The 17,824-nt window shown below is 38.5% G+C and overlaps 1 protein-coding gene and 1 non-coding gene across 9 annotated transcripts in view; both read left to right on the top strand.

The window, feature by feature from the left end:
• The window catches only part of Cnot1 (CCR4-NOT transcription complex subunit 1), an 80,119-nt gene that overhangs the window by 49,453 nt on the left and 12,842 nt on the right, over positions 1 to 17,824 (top strand). For 5 of the 8 annotated variants that reach the window (XM_048431558.3, XM_048431594.3, XM_048431538.3 and 2 more), the window contains 18 exons: positions 717 to 795; positions 1,712 to 1,942; positions 2,356 to 2,496; positions 3,750 to 3,929; positions 5,486 to 5,602; positions 5,960 to 6,070; positions 6,315 to 6,392; positions 6,571 to 6,748; positions 7,719 to 7,849; positions 9,232 to 9,528; positions 10,371 to 10,511; positions 10,606 to 10,710; positions 11,524 to 11,643; positions 13,230 to 13,421; positions 14,092 to 14,234; positions 15,023 to 15,131; positions 15,222 to 15,391; positions 16,062 to 16,314. In XM_048431558.3, the coding sequence (XP_048287515.1) occupies positions 717 to 795; positions 1,712 to 1,942; positions 2,356 to 2,496; positions 3,750 to 3,929; positions 5,486 to 5,602; positions 5,960 to 6,070; positions 6,315 to 6,392; positions 6,571 to 6,748; positions 7,719 to 7,849; positions 9,232 to 9,528; positions 10,371 to 10,511; positions 10,606 to 10,710; positions 11,524 to 11,643; positions 13,230 to 13,421; positions 14,092 to 14,234; positions 15,023 to 15,131; positions 15,222 to 15,391; positions 16,062 to 16,314 (2,776 nt within the window). The remainder of the gene's footprint in view (positions 1 to 716; positions 796 to 1,711; positions 1,943 to 2,355; positions 2,497 to 3,749; positions 3,930 to 5,485; positions 5,603 to 5,959; positions 6,071 to 6,314; positions 6,393 to 6,570; positions 6,749 to 7,718; positions 7,850 to 9,231; positions 9,529 to 10,370; positions 10,512 to 10,605; positions 10,711 to 11,523; positions 11,644 to 13,229; positions 13,422 to 14,091; positions 14,235 to 15,022; positions 15,132 to 15,221; positions 15,392 to 16,061; positions 16,315 to 17,824) is intronic. The other 3 variants (XM_048431575.3, XM_048431584.3, XM_048431567.3) reach the window with 1 other exon arrangement.
• On the top strand, positions 4,984 to 5,119 carry LOC125399409 (small nucleolar RNA SNORA46). Its single transcript, XR_007231676.1, has one exon. It is a non-coding gene; the product is annotated as a small nucleolar RNA SNORA46 (small nucleolar RNA).

Here is a 17,824-nt window from a genome sequence, read left to right as displayed (position 1 = left end):
GTGAGTATATAGCTTGACTTCTTTCTTTTTCTCCAACTCTTATCTGAAACTTGAATCTTCCATTCTCAACTTTCCTAGTTCTGGATAGAATCTTCACTGTGGAGCAATAACTAGTCTCTATTACATACACACATGCACACACTTCTACATTAAGTATATACTGAGCTGTACCCCCAGGCTATTGTTTGAGGGGATAGTAGTAAAATATGATCTTTTAAAAATAGAGGTAATGACTTTATCTTATATTACTTTTTACATCACTTTTTAACAATTTTGTTTGGATCTGTCTTATGTATATTATTCTGGCCTGGAAATCATTTCTCTTCCCTCACTGCCCCAAGTACTGGAATTACCGACCTGTGTGACCATACCTGGGCAGTGTTGTTTTCTGATGTGGAGTGATGGTCTTGACTGCCTTCTTCCACTTCCCCCTATTGTGTTGTTCATCATTGTTATTAGTGGTTTTATTTGTTTGTTGTTTCCATTTTGGAGACACAACTAGGTTGGCTTTGAGCTTTTCCTCCTACTGTCAAGCTCTGCGGTTGTGTGCATGCACCATTACTGCCTGTTGGACTTCCTGACAGTCTTGTCAAAGTAACAGTGGGGAAATGATTTCACATGGTAGTATCTAGGAAAAAAACAAATAAAAATCCATTTTCTTTCTGTTCTTACATTAAATGCTTTCATGAACAAGATTTTACTTATTTTTTTTGCAGATTGAAGGACTATCCTCAGTATTGTCAGCACTTGGCTTCTATTAGTCACTTTATGCAGTTTCCACATCATTTGCAGGAGGTGAGTGCTTGATCTGTACTGCTTGCCAGCTGGGCAGAGGCTTTGTCTCCTTTGATCTGTTCGGAGATTTTTGACAAATGTTACTAAGATTAAGGTTTTTTTAAAGTAATTTTTCATTATTGTGTGTATGTATATAAGGACATGCACTTTTCATGGCCTGTATGGAGGTGAAGGACAACTTGTGTCGTTTCTCCTCTTATTTATATATGTTTTTGGAAGTGAAAAGCAGTTCCTTGGTGACATACAGCACACTGTAGTGTGTTTGAAGCCGGTTTTCAATGAAAAAGAAGCTTGATGTAAATTTCAAATTTTTAAGGCTTTAAGGAATTTTATTTACAGATAACGAAGACTTTTTTTAATCATTTATTTTTACTACTACTGTTTTTTTGTGTGCATTGTGTTTGCCTGCATATTTGTCTGGTAACTGGGTGCTCTAGACAGCCATTACTCTTAACCACTGAGACATCTCTCCAGCTCCCTGAGACTACTTTGCTAGTCTAGTTTAAAGCACTTTGTCATACGAATATTTTATCTTAACAGGAGTTCACGTTTTTCACCTGTTTATTGTTGTCAGTATAGGGCAAGGATTAAGGGACATAGACTACAAGAGAACTTTGAAATTATTCTTATCTTCTTCATAAGTGGAGGTCATATAAGACAAATTATTCATTTCAGCTGGGCGGAGGTGGCATGCACATTTAATCCTAGCACTTGGGGGCAGGTGGATCTCTGAATTCGATGCTAACTAACCTCATCTACAAGAGTGATTTCTCGACAGCCAGGGCTGTTATGCAGAGAAACTCTCGTCTCCAAAATGATGATGATGATGATGGTGATGGTGATGATAAATGAAACAAAACTTCCTCCCCTGTTTCTTTTAAGAAGCCTCTGTATGTTTCTCTCTGTACCCACATAGTATATCGAGTATGGACAGCAGTCTCGAGATCCTCCTGTGAAGATGCAGGGCTCTATTACAACCCCTGGAAGTATTGCACTGGCTCAGGCCCAGGCTCAGGCCCAGGTTCCAGCAAAAGCTCCTCTTGCGGGTCAGGTTAACACAATGGTAACCACCTCAACAACAACCACTGTTGCTAAAACGGTTACAGTCACCAAGCCAACAGGAGTCAGCTTTAAGAAAGATGTGCCAGTAAGTAGGTTTTTTTTCTTTTCCAGGTTTGTACATTATGTAAGCATAAAGACCATCAATTCTCCTTGTATTCCCCGGAGACCACTATGTAATATTTTAATAATGGATTAAACTATCTTACCAATGTAGTTATATGTGTTTTTCATGCTAATGGAGTCTCTATAATCTTTTTTAAAAAGTGTTTCATTACTTTCATGGTTTGATATTTTTTTGTGTGTTTGGTGCTGTGATGTATATGTGGAAGTCAGAGGACTTAGTCATTTCTCTCTTCTGGCATGTGAGTCCCAGGCATTAAACTCAGGCCTTGCTTTAATCCTCTGAGCTATCTAGCCAGCCTTTCTATTTTCTGTGATTTTTTTTTTCCAATGAAACAGCTCAATTATTTTAATCTCATGCATTTTTATTACTTCTAGCCTTCTATAAATACAACAAATATAGATACATTGCTTGTGGCTACAGATCAAACCGAGAGGATTGTAGAGCCCCCAGAAAATATCCAAGAGAAAATTGCTTTTATCTTCAACAACCTCTCACAGTCAAATATGACCCAGAAGGTAAGCATGAGATAATAGCTTATGAAATGCCCTCTCCTTTTCCTTGATGAATAGAGGGATTTTTTTTTCTTTTTCTTTTATTGATTTTATTTAGCTATATATTCTTCTCTGCTCCCCTCCCTCCCCTTCTGCCCTCTCCCATGGTCCCCATGTTCCCAGTTTACTCAGGAGATCTTGTCTTTTTATACTTCCCATGTAGATTAGATCGTGTATGTCCTAAGAGGGATTTTTAAAAAAAAAAAAAAAAACAACCAAAAAAACCCTTTTTAGTTCATTAGGTCAGATATATGGTGTGAGTGTGCAGTCCAAGCTACTGAGAAAGCGAAGTGAGACAATTACTTAAACACAAGGAGTTTAAGACTAGGTTTTTCTGTTATAGTGATGGAGAGCCTGTCTAAAAACAAAAGTAAACAAACTCGGTTTAAAAGGTATGACTTTAACTGGGCGTGGTGGTGCGTGTCTTTAAAAAAGAGGGGGAAAGGGTATTTTTGTAGGAATTAAACAATATATCCATTTCAGATATTTTGTTTTGCAGTAATGTCATGCTTTCCTGATAAGGAAAGTGTTATTTATTTTATTTTTGATGGCAGGTTTTTGTTTGAGACTAGGTCTCATTAAGTAGTCTTGGTCAGCTGGAGCTCACTGTGTTAACCACGATGACCTCTAAACTCTGTCTTCTTCCTCTGCACCACCATGCCCAACCTTGATGGAAGGTTTTGTTTTATCTTCTTCCAGAAACTGTTAGTTCCAGAAAGTGTTAACTGGACCTAGTAAGTACTGTGAGGTAGAGCTCTGAAAAGCATAAAGAACATTGCTTGCCTTCTGAGAGCAAAAATTAAGATAATAATTTTAAATGGCAGTCTTTAAGATTATCTTAAGAAGTAGGTTTTAGGTAGAACATAGTCAAAGAGAGGCAGGGGGATTTCTGTGAGTTTGAGGCGTACATTGGTCTACATTGTGAGTTTCAAGCTACGTAGACCATGCCTCAAATAAAAAAGAAAGGAAGTAAGTTTAATATTCTAGGGTATATGTACCTGCACTTGTGAATCTGAGGTGTACTTGTCAAAATAAATGGGGAGAGACCCGACCCAGCTTAGTAGTTCAGTATCATACAAGAGTTTAGTAGATAAAGTATTGTGCTAGAGTTTATACGGAGCTGGATGCTGTATGGTGTGATTCATAGAACCCAGGCTTCGTTTCTGTTTTTCTGTTTGTACTAATTTTTTATTGCCTGTTTCATGTTGATTGGCTAGGTTGAAGAGCTTAAAGAAACCGTGAAGGAAGAGTTTATGCCTTGGGTTTCCCAGTATCTAGTTATGAAAAGAGTCAGTATTGAGCCAAACTTTCATAGCCTGTATTCCAACTTCCTTGACACATTGAAGAATCCAGAGTTTAACAAGATGGTTCTGAATGAGACCTACAGAAACATTAAAGTAAGAGTTTTTATATGTCCCTTTTTTTTTTTTTTGCTTTAAGTTGATTTTAGCAGGTAGAACTCGTAGAATTTGTTCTTTTTGTCTTTTTTAAATATGTTAGACACCCATGGAGTGTGCTATAGATTTTTAGATACTTAACTACTGGGTTCTATAAACTTTTTAAATTACGTTTGCACGGGGCTGGAGAGATGGCTCAGAGGTTAAGAGTACTGACTGCTCTTCCACAGGTCCTGAATTCAATTCCCAGCAACCACATGGTGGCTCACAGCCATCTGTAATGAGATCTGGTGCCCTCTTCTGGCCTGCAGGCGTGGAGGCTGAACACTGCGTACATAATCAATCAATCAATCAATCAATCAATCTTTAAAAACAAAACAAAAAACAAACAAACAAAATTACGTATGCACTTGTGTTCATGCACTTATATGCACAAGTGTGCTAGAGGACAGCTTTCAGGAGGTGGTTCTCTATAATGTGGGTCTTGGGGCTCAAACATAGACTTATCAAATACCAGAATATCTGATTTGGTGGCTAACATTTTAACTTGTGTTAGCTGGTCCAAAAATTAAATCTTTTAACCTTGTATATTGCGTGTGATCGCCTCTTAGAATTTGTTTTCTTCTTTTCACGTATGGCTTCAGTATTTTACTTTCTGTTAAATGTAACTATTCGGTATATTTGTGGCATACCATCTCGGTGACATGGTCGTGCACAGCCACTTCTCCCTCATTTCTTTGGAGATGGGGTATAACGTGTTCTGAGTTCTCCATCTTGGTTTTTAAGAACTAGAAATAGTCTTTAAGAAAATCATTCTGCTGGCCAAGTGTTGGCTATCTAGATTCCAGACCTATTTGTGAAATACCTTTGGTTCTGGAATTCTTTGCAGCCATAAGGTCAAGCTCTTACTATATTTGTTGCATAAAATTCAGCAGTTTCATTTCTAAGCCACCATTTATGTCTGAATGCAAAACTTATTCAAGAAACAGTGTAAACAAGATAGAGCTGAGATCATCCACTGCTGAGTAACTTGGGTTTGGCTTAGGAAGTAAGAAGCACTATATTTAAACCTATGGATGGGAATTTTCCCCATTCTTGGTTACGCTGTAGTGCGAAAGGAATTCCTGGCTCCTTGTTGCACAGCTGACTTGTGCCATTTTGCTGGTGCTGTATGGAGTTAAGGAACATTGTGTTCAGTTTTTACTATCTTATAGTAAAGGTTACTGTTATCCTGGAAGTTCTTATATACTCTGAGACAAATTTCAGTAGTAATCATTTATTTGTATACTTACTCTGTGTTGACAGGATTCCAACCCAAATGTCCTGCACAAGGTATATTAGTATTCCACCTGTTGAGCTCCTTAAAACATTTTCAAAGGTTTGGTAATAAACATAGTAAGATAATATCAATATGATATATGGAATAATTCTACTTTGGGTATATTCTCAGAATTGATAGCTGAATTTTAGTAAAGATAATGGAATTCTCCGATACAAAATTGAGAAATTCTTTCATAAAGCTTATTCTTTTATTTATAAATCCTATACTCTTATAGGTGCTGCTGACCTCTGATAAAGCTGCGGCTAATTTCTCAGATCGTTCTTTGCTGAAGAACTTGGGGCATTGGCTAGGAATGATCACGTTAGCTAAAAATAAACCCATTTTGCACACGGTGAGTTTTAAGATGGATATACATGTGTAAAAGTTGACTGGAAGGAGTGTTTTAATTATCACTGGACTTTTTTTTTTTTTTTTTTTTTAAAGACTTTGACCATGTTAGAATTCTTAATTCCATGGTCTCTTGGGCTTGTTTAGGATATGGAAAAGCCAGTGAGGTTTGCTTGCACCCCCTTCTTAGACAATGATCAGATAACGAATTGATTTATATTTTGAGAAATGAGCTTAGTGAGATACCTTTCCTTGTTGTTTTGTTTTTGTTTGTTTGTTTTTGGTATTTATTTTATTATTTTCTCCGAGGGCTTCTGGAGCAGATTCTCAAATTCTCAGAAGTTTTGTTTTAAAATTCTAGGACTTGGACGTGAAATCTTTGCTGCTAGAGGCTTATGTTAAAGGACAACAAGAGTTGCTTTATGTAGTGCCCTTTGTTGCCAAAGTTCTAGAGTCCAGCATTCGTAGTCTGGTGAGTAAATGCTCAATTCTGAGAGATTGTTAACGCAATTCCTAAGAGATTGTAGGTGTGTTCTTTTGCATATAAGTCTGCCTTAGCTGATCTTAGGTATTTATAAAGTTAGGTGAAGACAGAAACACCTTTGGTGTTTTTCTGGAATATTTTGTAGGTGTCTTGTCGTGGTCATGAAAATGTTAAAATAATATTAAATAATGGTTTGATTTAAAGCTAGCTTAATACTGTAACTTTTCTTTAGGTTTTTAGACCACCAAACCCCTGGACAATGGCAATTATGAATGTATTGGCTGAGCTACACCAAGAGCATGACTTAAAGGTAAAATTATTCCCTCATCTTGCAGAATTCTCTGTCTTAGATGATTAAACTTTGCAGTAAAGACAGACATTGAAGGGGGCAGTGGGGATTGTACCATTGGATTGAAGGTGGTATAATTTACAAATAAAACTTAAGATTTTTCTCTTCAAAATTCTAATTGAATACTGGAATTGTGCAGTTAAACTTGAAGTTTGAGATTGAGGTGCTCTGTAAGAACCTTGCATTAGACATCAATGAGCTCAAACCTGGAAATCTACTGAAAGATAAAGACCGCTTGAAGAACTTAGATGAACAACTCTCCGCTCCAAAGAAAGACGTCAAACAGCCAGAAGAGCTTCCTGCCATCACAACGACAAGTAAGTACAGAAGTCTAGCCTTTTGTCACCAGAATTTCCTCAAATGGTACATCTCTACATAAGCAAGCCATTAACTATCCCACCTTGTATAAAATCTTGTTTGCTTTTTGGTGAGTCTTAGTATCAAGTGAGAGTAACAGCTAATCAGATTTCTCTCATCTCTTAAGATATTCTTAAGCAAATGAGTCAATTAATTATCCTTGTATCATAACCAGACTAGTTTATCTCCTACATTAAGTATCAGAAATACTTGAATAACACAGTAGCCTGTATTGTTCATTAAAGGCTAAGATTTGTCAGATCACGTACACCTGCTAGGAGAACATTATTTTACCTCTATCAAAACAATCAGGATTGGGTTTAGGGATGCAGGCCTATAATCTTAGCCCCAAAGCCAGGAGGGTTGTAAGTTCGATATCAACCTAAGCAACATACTTAGTTCTCACCCAGCCTGGGACCCAGTCAGGTAAACATGTGGTGTTGCATGTAGTTATGTTCAACAGTGAGGTATTGATAGAATATGCCAGCCACCACTCTGTAGCATTCTGTGCCCCCACCCCCAACTCCTGGCATTTGACAAATTCCAAGTGAGCCTGGTAGAGGCTAGGTTGAAGACATGGCTCATGTAGATTTACCCTTAAAACACATTTAATCCCACCACTTGGGAGACAGAGCTCTGTGAGTTCCAGGACAGCTAGAGCTGTTAAACAGAGAAACCCTGTCTCAAAGAGGGGAGGGGGCGGCAGGATAAAAAAATTTCTCTGCTATGAAATATGTCACAGGTGGACATTTATATACTTGGCTCATAGTTTATGTAGTAACAATATACTTTTCAGAATGGGTAAGATGTGACCTTAGGTGCCCCCTTCTCAAGAGTCTAACCTAGTTAGTTGAAGTATACAAGATCCACTTAGTGGCCAGTTAATTTTTGTGTATTGTCAACAAATGTGCACTCTTATCTTAAATCTAGCAACTTGTACAACACCAGCTACCAGTACTACCTGTACAGCCACAGTTCCGCCACAGCCTCAGTACAGCTACCACGACATCAATGTCTATTCCTTGGCAGGCCTGGCCCCACACATTACTCTAAACCCTACAGTAAGTAAAAACTGATCTCTTCTTCCTTCTTTCTTTGTTTAAAATAATGATTTATTATATGTGTGATTGTTTTACATGCATGTGTATGTGTGCATCCTATGTCAGGTGCATCAGATCTCCTGAAACTGGAGTTATAGGTATAAGCTACCATATTGGTTCAGTAATCGATTCCTGACCCTCCACAAGAACAGCAAGTGCTTAACCACTGGGCCTTTGCTCATCACCAACTGGTTTTTGTTGTTGTTTTGTTTTGTTTTTTGTTGTTGTTGTTTTTTGTTTGGTTGATTTGTTTGTTTGTTTGTTTGTTTCCTTCAAATGTCTTTAATTCCAGCACTCCAGACACAAAGGCAGGCAAATCTGCCAGCCTGGTTTATAGAACACATTACAGGACAGCCAGGGCCACACAAAGAAACGCTGTGTGTGTATGCGTGCTCTGTAACGCATATTACAAGGAAGATCCCTTTGTGTGTAAAAATTGTCTTTGATTGACATTCCTGTTTGTTATTCTTATCCTACCCCACAATGATTTACTATACTAGCAGTAAAATCAAATTGTGGATTCTTAATCTATGCTTTAGTATTCTGTATTTCTTTATTTGCTTTCGTTATCATGTCACTTGGTCTGATATTAAGCCATTTCTTTTGTCAGACTTCAGTTTGTATATAGAATTTCTAAGCCAAAGTCTTCAACATTTATTTTTATTTTATGTGAATTAGTGTTTTTCTTGCATGTATATGTAAGTTGCATGTATGCCTGAGGAGGCAAGAAGGGGACACTAGATTCCCTGGACCTGGAATTAGAGACCATTCACAGCAGTGAAGCTGTCATGTGAGTTCTGGGAACCAAATCATGGGGCTTCTGCAAGAAAAGCAAGTGCTCTTGACCAATGAGCCATCTTCTCTGGCTCGTGAGAATTTGCTTTTTGTTGTGTGGTTGTTTTTGGAGACAGGATTTCTCTCTGAAATTGTCCTGGTTGTCCTGGAATTCGCTTTGTAGACCTGGCCGACTTCAGAGATTCTCCTGCCTCTGCCTCCTGAATGTGGGGATTAAAGATGTGTACCACCATGAACTGATGAGGAATTGCCTTTTTAACAATTAGTTCAGACATAATTTTAAGTTAGAAACTCGTATATCTATAAGTAATAGGTATTTAATGAGCAACTTTTCTGTTAAAATTTTAAAAATTTTTAAAAAGCATAATTTACAGCTTATACTGATTTATTATTTCCCCCAGCTTCTGTTTCCTGAGGTTTTGCTAGTTTTAAGTGAACGCTGTAGTTTCTATAGTATTGAGAGAATTTAGAATACCAGAGTCACTGCCTGGCTGTCTTATTTAAATAAGCTGATGACATGACTTGTGCCTTTCTTTTTCTCCCTTCAGATACCTTTGTTTCAGGCTCATCCACAGTTGAAGCAGTGTGTGCGGCAAGCAATTGAACGGGCTGTCCAGGAGCTAGTGCATCCTGTGGTAGATCGGTCAATTAAGATTGCCATGACCACTTGTGAACAGATAGTCAGAAAGGATTTCGCCCTAGATTCTGAGGAATCCAGAATGCGAATAGCAGCTCATCACATGATGCGGAACCTGACAGCTGGAATGGCTATGATTACTTGCAGGGAACCTTTACTGATGAGCATATCTACCAACCTAAAAAACAGTTTTGCCTCAGCCCTTCGTGTAAGTTGATCATTTTATGTACTATAAAATTCATTACTTGTTTACCAGAGTTTTTGCCTGTGTGCACCCACTGTTACTACTTTATCCTAAAATAACCTCTCTCTCTTTTTTTTAATATAAATTTTTTCCTCTTGTTGGAATCCATAACCTTTTTTGTGTTAAGGCACACTTTAGCACTGATGGCTACTTCAGCTCCTGGTGTCTTTAGATTCTTAAGTTGTGTTAAGGCAAAGGATCTCATTTACTTTTTTGTACATAGTTGTGTGCTCAACAGTGTTAGCAGATACTCAGTTTTCCTAAAGAAGAGAAGATTCTTTGTTTGAACAGGATCATGTTCATATACAACCTTGGCTGTCCTGAAGCTTATGTATAGAGACCAGGCTATCCTCAAGTTTATAGAGGTCCACCTGCTTCTGCCTCCTCAGTGGGGGCATCAAAGGCATTACCACCATGCTTGGACTGAACATTTTTTAACAAGTAGTAAGCAATCTAAATTCTGTTATGGGTGAATTTAATTCTAGTAGTTGGATTAGAGCATTATAAAGTAATTTAAAATTACTTTGTATGTGTAGTCACCACACATTGTGTCTTCAGGTCACTCTTGAGTCTCAGGTATCAGATTTAGAAATTCTTGTTTCTTTACTGTTAACCATTTTTCAGTATGTTTACCACAAATTGATAAAATGTTTAAAAGCATTTTCATCTCAGAGGTGAATGAATTACAAATATTTGTGAGTAGTGGCTGGTATATAAGTAGTATATACTTGGAATGACCTGTTGACTGTACTGCATTTCTTACTGTACATTGTAAGATAACTTCTTTTCTTTTGTGTTCTCAATAGACTGCATCACCACAACAAAGGGAAATGATGGACCAGGCTGCTGCTCAGTTAGCTCAGGACAATTGTGAATTAGCTTGCTGTTTTATTCAGAAAACTGCAGTGGAGAAAGCAGGCCCTGAGATGGACAAGAGATTGGCAACTGTAAGTGTTTAGCATTCATCCTTAAAGTTGTGGTTTCTTTTAATTTGAGGAAGTATCTTATAACAAGAACCTCAGTGACTTTTTTTATTTGTAGGAATTTGAGCTGAGAAAACATGCTCGGCAAGAAGGACGCAGATACTGTGATCCTGTTGTGTTAACATACCAAGCGGAGCGGATGCCAGAGCAAATCAGGCTGAAAGTGAGAATTGAGGCTCTTTTCTCCTTGCTTCACCTTTGCTTTCTATGTGTTACTGTTGCATGAATGCCTCGTCAGGACTAGGGGAGTGTGTCTAAATACTGCTTCTGAAGAAAGCATCTCTAGTATCATTTCATTTTAAAATGTCCTGGAGCAGGTATGGAAATTCTTCCCGTCCCCAGAGTTGCTCAGTGTTGGCATAAAAAGTTCATATACTTGTTAGCTCTTATTTACCAACTTGCTTTTTCACATTTTCTAGCTCCACTTTGATCCCAACTTGATGGTGAGGGTCTAATACAATGTCAAGGGAGAATTGGCACGACACAGTCCTAGCTGAAGCATTTCTTAGTGATTATTGTGAGGCAGGGCTTTCATATATAGTCCAGACTGTCTCAAACTTGTAATCATCTGTCTCTGCTTCTTGAGTGCTGGGATTATAGGTGTGCCAACACTTGCGGCTCTATTGACAAAGTTCTTAATAACAGTGATTCTACCAGGAAAATGAGAAAACATCTTCTGTGTAGTCTATGGGCATGTATGCCGGCATATGTTATATTAAAAGTTCTATCAGAATCCTAATACAAACTTTTTATTTTCCAAAAGTAAATTTCAACTGGGCATGGTGGTTCATGCCTTTAATCCCAGCAGAAGGAGGAGTATCTCTTAGTTTGAGACCTGCCTGGTCTACATAGTGAGTTCTGGTACTACACAGAGAGGCCCTTTCTCAACCTCTCCACCTCAAAATTTAAAAAAAAAAAAAAAGTTTCTTTTGATTGTGAAGGAAATTTTTACCAAAAAAAGCTTTCTTCTTTTAAGGTTGGCGGTGTGGACCCAAAGCAGCTAGCTGTTTATGAAGAGTTTGCACGAAATGTGCCTGGCTTTTTACCTACAAATGACTTAAGTCAGCCTACAGGATTTTTAGCTCAGCCCATGAAGGTAAATACCTCACTTGGATTAAATTAAGCGCTTGTGTTATGAAATATAATTTAATAATGCATCACTTTCTGCTTGGGAGCTTGTTACTGGGTATAGGGGAATGGAGGCCATTGAGTTATAGATGATGTTTGTTAAATCAGCATGGTATGTAGACATTGTATGATGTTCTGGCATTATCTTAACTGTCCTATTTAGCTCAGAGTAGCTCTTTTTTTTTTTAATTTTTTTTTTGTTTAGTTTTACGAGACAGGGTTTCTCTGTAGCTTAGGGGCCTGGCCTGGCTTCAAACTCACAGAGATCTACCAACCTCTGCCTCCCTGAGTGCTGGGATTAAAGGCCACCACTGCCCAGCTCAGAGTATGTGTTTGTTTCTTTAATTTATACCGACTTTTATTTGAAGGTAGAGTTTCTAAAATTTGTGCAAGAGATTTAACAGAAGTTGAGAATATAAGAACATTTCCCTGCATGAGAAGTTGTGACCTGTTGCCCTCTTTGCTTTTGGTAGTTTTCTTTTTTAGAAAGAATGATATAAAGCGCCTTTACTGAGTATGTATTTTGTGAAGGCTCTGTCTTTTTAAACAATTTTAGGACTTATTCATTATTCATACACGTATGTATTTTGAACATATTTACCTTTCTTGTGCCCTCATTTATTCTCCTTTAGTTCCTCTGGAGCCGAATTTCCTCCCATTCTCCCCACTTTTATACCCCTTTCTGTTTACTTATCTTGAAAAGCCTACCGATGGGCCAGAGAAATGGGCTCAGTGGTGTAATGAGTCATTTGCGGACAAGCCTGAAACTTGTATTTTCCCCAGGAAGGGTGAAACTGATTCCCACATATTATTCTCTGGCCTCCATATGCATTCATACACTCACAAATAAGTAACCCAGTGAATTTACATAGGACAAAAGCTTGCATGTTTGCATGGGTATAGGTAAGGTTTTTACTGGATCAGGCAATTTAATATCAGCTACACCCGTAAAGAACAGTTATTCCCTCTCCCTAGAGTCATTAAGTAGTGGAGAAGCATCACACCCATCATGACAGGGTTCTGAAGATTTGCACTCAGGTCTTTATGGTTACACTAGGCCAGTGGTATGTTTTTAATAAGAAGAGCGCGTAGCTGGGTATGGTGACCCACACTTTTAATCTCAGTACTCTGGAAGCAGAGGAAGGCGAATCTCTTAAGCTAGAGGCCAGTCTGGTCTACAGAGCTAATTCCGGGAATGCCAGGACTACAGAGAGAAACACTGTTGGGAAAGGTGAAGAAAAGGAGAATCACAGAAGTGATGCTGTACTTTTACTCTGTCTGATCATGCTCTATAACTTGGAAGACTTCTAAGTTGCAGACGGCTTCCTGGATGACACATGTGCTGTGCTCAGTCTTTTGCGTTATTGATATTATACTCTGTGATCATTTATTATGTTGGGGGCTATAGAAGAGAGCTTATATATTTGAATAACAAAAATAAGCTAGAGAAATATGCCAAGGACAGACTACTATTTCATTAGTACATTATGCCAGTGAAAAACTTTAATTTTTTTTTTTTGTGCTTATTTCTGGTTATTTCTTTTTCTAAAACAGCAAGCTTGGGCAACAGATGATGTAGCTCAGATTTATGATAAGTGTATTACAGAACTGGAGCAGCACCTACATGCCATTCCACCAACTCTGGCCATGAATCCTCAAGCCCAAGCTCTACGAAGTCTTTTGGAGGTTGTAGTGTTGTCTCGGAATTCTCGAGATGCGATAGCTGCTCTTGGATTACTTCAGAAGGTTGGTTTTAAGCTATTGCTTATAGAAGGAACTAGGTTTATAGACTGACCTGTATCTAACTCTATATACTTAGAATTGAGTTTTAAAAATTAATACAAACCAAGTTTTGTTGACATTTCCCTCCCCCTACCCCCTTGCTGTAGAATGTAGTTATGGCAGTTAGAAGTAGCTAGATGGGACATCTTTTCCTTATGGTAATATTTTGAAAATATGACGAATGGATACAATTATATAAAGACATATCTTTTGATTTAGTAGGTAAATTGATACAAGTATCTGAGGAATGGGTAGATTAAATTGGGAAGCCCTTGAACCCACCCTACTCCCCCTTCTTCAGATAGGGTTTCTCTGTGTAGTCCTGGCAGTCCTGGAACTCACTTTGTAGAGTAGGCTGTCCTCAGACTCACTGAAATCTGCCTACCTCTGCCTCCCAAGTGCTGGGATTAAAGGCATGCACCACCACCGCCTGGCTGGCCCTTGACTTTTGACTGCATAAAGACTTAAGATGGCAAATAATAATGATTAAGTTTAAACTAGATGACAGTTGAGGGTGAAGATAAGAGCTTTAAGCTTCAGAAATTACGTAGTTGTTTGTATTTAATTTCCAGCTTGCATACTTGGTCTGAGTCCTGTATTTTTCATAGTTGTGAATACTTTCTTTTGTTCATAGGCTGTAGAGGGTTTATTAGATGCCACAAGTGGTGCTGATGCTGACCTGCTGCTGCGATACAGGGAATGCCACCTCTTGGTACTAAAAGCTTTGCAGGATGGCAGGGCATATGGATCTCCATGGTGCAACAAACAGATCACAAGGTGGGTAACCTTAAAAAACTAGTCATTACTGGACTAGTTTTATCATTATTTTAGGTTTTAAATTTTATGTACGTGATTATTTTTCTTGCATACATTATGTATTGCGTGCTTGTATGTGTACTCTGTGTGCTGGGTACCTGCAGGGGACAGAAGAGGACAACTGAAGTCCCTGAAATTGGCGTGGAGAATGATTCTGAGCTACCATGTGGGTGCTGAAAATTGAACCTGGGTCTTTTGCAAGAAGAAAAAGTATTCTAAACCACTGAATCTCTAACGCGCCGTGGGCTAGCTTTTGATATACATAGCCTATTCATTTCTAGATGTCTTATTTTGCCTTCACAGTAAATGGGGCTCTGAATTTTTGATTCTTAAGGGGTAAGAATTGTTGAGTGGTTCCAGCACGTGCTTTTCAGGAATACATTTTAGTTCATTTGTTTTTGAGATTTCACAGTAGCATTCATGGTAAATATTTTAGTGTCTCAAATGAAATCTCTCCTACTTCTAAAAATGTGAAAGCAAAGTGTGGACTGCCTTAACATTTCAGACTGTCTTTTCTCCTGGCTGGGCAGTTTGCTGAGAACCTTGTACATGCTAAGCCTAGATTATGCTTTATTATCCCCAGCCTGCTCACTGTTTTAAAGCTTGATACTGTTTTGTGTTGTTAGTTGGTTGGTTTCTGTTGTCTGCTTTGTGGTCTTGTTTGGTTTTTGTAGTTGTCTCCTTAGATATCTTTGTGTAGAACACATTGCCAATGTGGTTAATATGGCTAACAGACTGTCTTTTTCTAGGTGCCTAATTGAATGTCGAGATGAATATAAATATAATGTGGAGGCTGTGGAGTTGTTAATTCGAAATCATTTGGTTAACATGCAGCAATATGATCTTCATCTAGCTCAGGTATGGAAGAAATTGAACTTGAGCAAACTAAAGGATTTAGGGAGTGCTTTTATTTTAATTATCTCTCTCACATTTTTGCTGTGTTGCCAGTCAATGGAGAATGGCTTAAACTACATGGCCGTGGCATTTGCTATGCAATTGGTAAAAATTCTGCTGGTGGATGAAAGGAGTGTTGCCCATATTACTGAGGCAGATCTATTTCATACCATTGAAACCCTCATGAGGATTAATGCTCATTCCAGAGGCAATGCTCCGGAAGGGTAAGGATGGAATGCTTTGCTTTTCTTGTGCATTCTGCAGTCTCCAAGCGCTTTAGAAATTAATGTATACACTAACATTATTTTGTGACTGTTTTCACCTAAAACACAATTTTAGTTAGGCCTAATGCTGTCATAAAAGTGTGAATGCTAAGTCAACTGTCTTCTGTGCATACAATGACTGATGAGTTGGCACCAGAAACCTGGTTTGAGCACTGGCTCTGTTTAGTGAAATGCTTGTAGGAAGATCTAAGTCCAGTCCTTGGATGCTCCCACCCTTAAAACCAAGTGTATTGATACACACTTGGAATACCAGTGCTGGACTAAGCACAGGTGATTTAAGAAGCTTCAGGTCCTAGTGAGAAACTTTATCACCAAGCAACATGGGGAAATTCTGTAGAAATAATACCCAAGGTTGTCCTCTGGCCTCCACAAGCATGTGCACATGCATTCATGTACACACACAAGAATGTGCGTGACACAAGACTGGGTATAATTGTACATGCTGGTAATTCAGCACTACGGAGGCAGAGACAAGCATATTTTAGGGCTCATTGACCAGCCAACCTAGCCTACTTGATTTTCCCAAGTTCTGATAAATGGTCCAGTTGTGTATCTATAAAATAAAGAAATGGTGGGTTAACTAATTTTCACTGTGAATTTATCATACTAGATTGCCCCAGCTGATGGAAGTAGTGCGATCCAACTATGAAGCAATGATTGATCGTGCTCATGGAGGCCCTAACTTTATGATGCATTCTGGGATCTCTCAAGCCTCAGAATATGATGACCCTCCAGGCCTGAGGGAGAAGGCAGAGTATCTTCTGAGGGAATGGGTGAATCTATACCATTCAGCAGCAGCTGGCCGTGACAGTACCAAAGCTTTCTCTGCGTTTGTTGGACAGGTAGAGCTTTTGGAAAGAAAGGTGCTTTTTATTCAACATAAGTAGGGTGTGATAACTCCAATATTAAAGTTCAGTATTATATACCTGTGGTCAGAATTACCTCTATACTCATGCAAGCAAAAATATCAATACTGTGCTCTGTTAAAATAATATGGCCTGGGTGTTTTTCCTCACTACTGATGATGGCTACCGTAAATTTGGTATTCTTACAATCCTTTAAGTCTATTTATCCTATTCCATTTGTCATAGCTACAGTGTATGGTGGGTGGGTCAGAAAATGAAAAATGAAGCTACAGAATATCATTTTACTAATATAATAGTCACCAGTGATGGATTTTGAGCCAGTGCATTAAAATATTAGAATATCCTGTGTGTGTAGTTTTTCGAGGCAGGGTCTGTATAGTTTTGGGTGTGTGCCCTGAAACTTGCTTTGCAGACCAGGCTGGCCTTGAACTCTTAGAGCTCTGCCTGCCTCTGCCTCCCAAGTGCTGGGTGGGATTAAAGGCTTGTGCCACCACACCTAGCTACCACATTTTTAAAAACAAGATACAATAAATCCCTATTTGGTGGTAGAGTAATTTTATCATATTTTCTCTAGATTATATGTTTATTGAATCTGATGCAAATTGAAAGTGTTGGAAATTGAGCTGCTTTCTGAAAATCACGTGTACCAAGTGTCTTCGTAAGAAGCACCATGACCAAGGCAATTCTTAGAAAAGAAAGCATTTAATTGGGGGCTTGCTTGCAGTTTTCAGAGCTTGGAGTATGCTGGCATATGTGGCACTGGAGCAATAGCTGAGTGCTTCACCTGATCCATAAGCAGAGACAAGAGACATACTTGGTCTGACATAGACTTTTGAAACTGTAGAGCAGCATCACAGTCCTGCAGCACTGCCCCCAATAAATAAATAAGTAAGTAAAAAGAGCCTGCCTCCAGTGACACACTTTCTCCAACAAAGCCACACCTACTTCAAAGCCAGGCTTCTTAATACTCAAATAGTGCCATTGCCTGGTGACTACGCATATGATTATATGGGGACCATTCTTAGACCACCACACCAAGAATAAGTAGTTGTAGGCTAGAGAGATGGCTAGGCAGTTAAGAGCACATACTTTGTGCTGTTCTTATAGAGGACTGATTTAGTTCCCTGTGCTGACATTGAGTAACTCATCCAGCTCCAGGGACAACCCGCACCTCTGGTCTTGGCAGATATCTGCATTCCTGTGCACACATCTGCGCCATTGAACACATGTGCACACCAGCAAGCATCCATAGGCACACAAATAAACAAAGTAAAAATAAATCTTAAAAAGCAGTTACGAATAAACTGGGGAAAAAGTAGTTATGGTTCATTCGTATTCTGTTTTTGTTCATTATTGACTGTTTTCTGTGATGGGAGAAACAAAGAGGAAGAAGTAGTGTCCTGACTAATAGAACTTGTCAGGAGTAGTACTTTCTTGAACTGACCTTAAAATTTCCTTAATAGAACGATACAATATTTGTTCAGTAAGATATAACACTTGACTATTC

This window comes from Myodes glareolus, chromosome 22, assembly GCF_982192425.1.
Source record: "Myodes glareolus chromosome 22, mMyoGla1.1, whole genome shotgun sequence".
In the NCBI taxonomy this organism is placed as follows: Eukaryota; Metazoa; Chordata; class Mammalia; order Rodentia; family Cricetidae; genus Myodes; species Myodes glareolus.
This window is presented reverse-complemented; position numbering and strand designations above follow the sequence as displayed.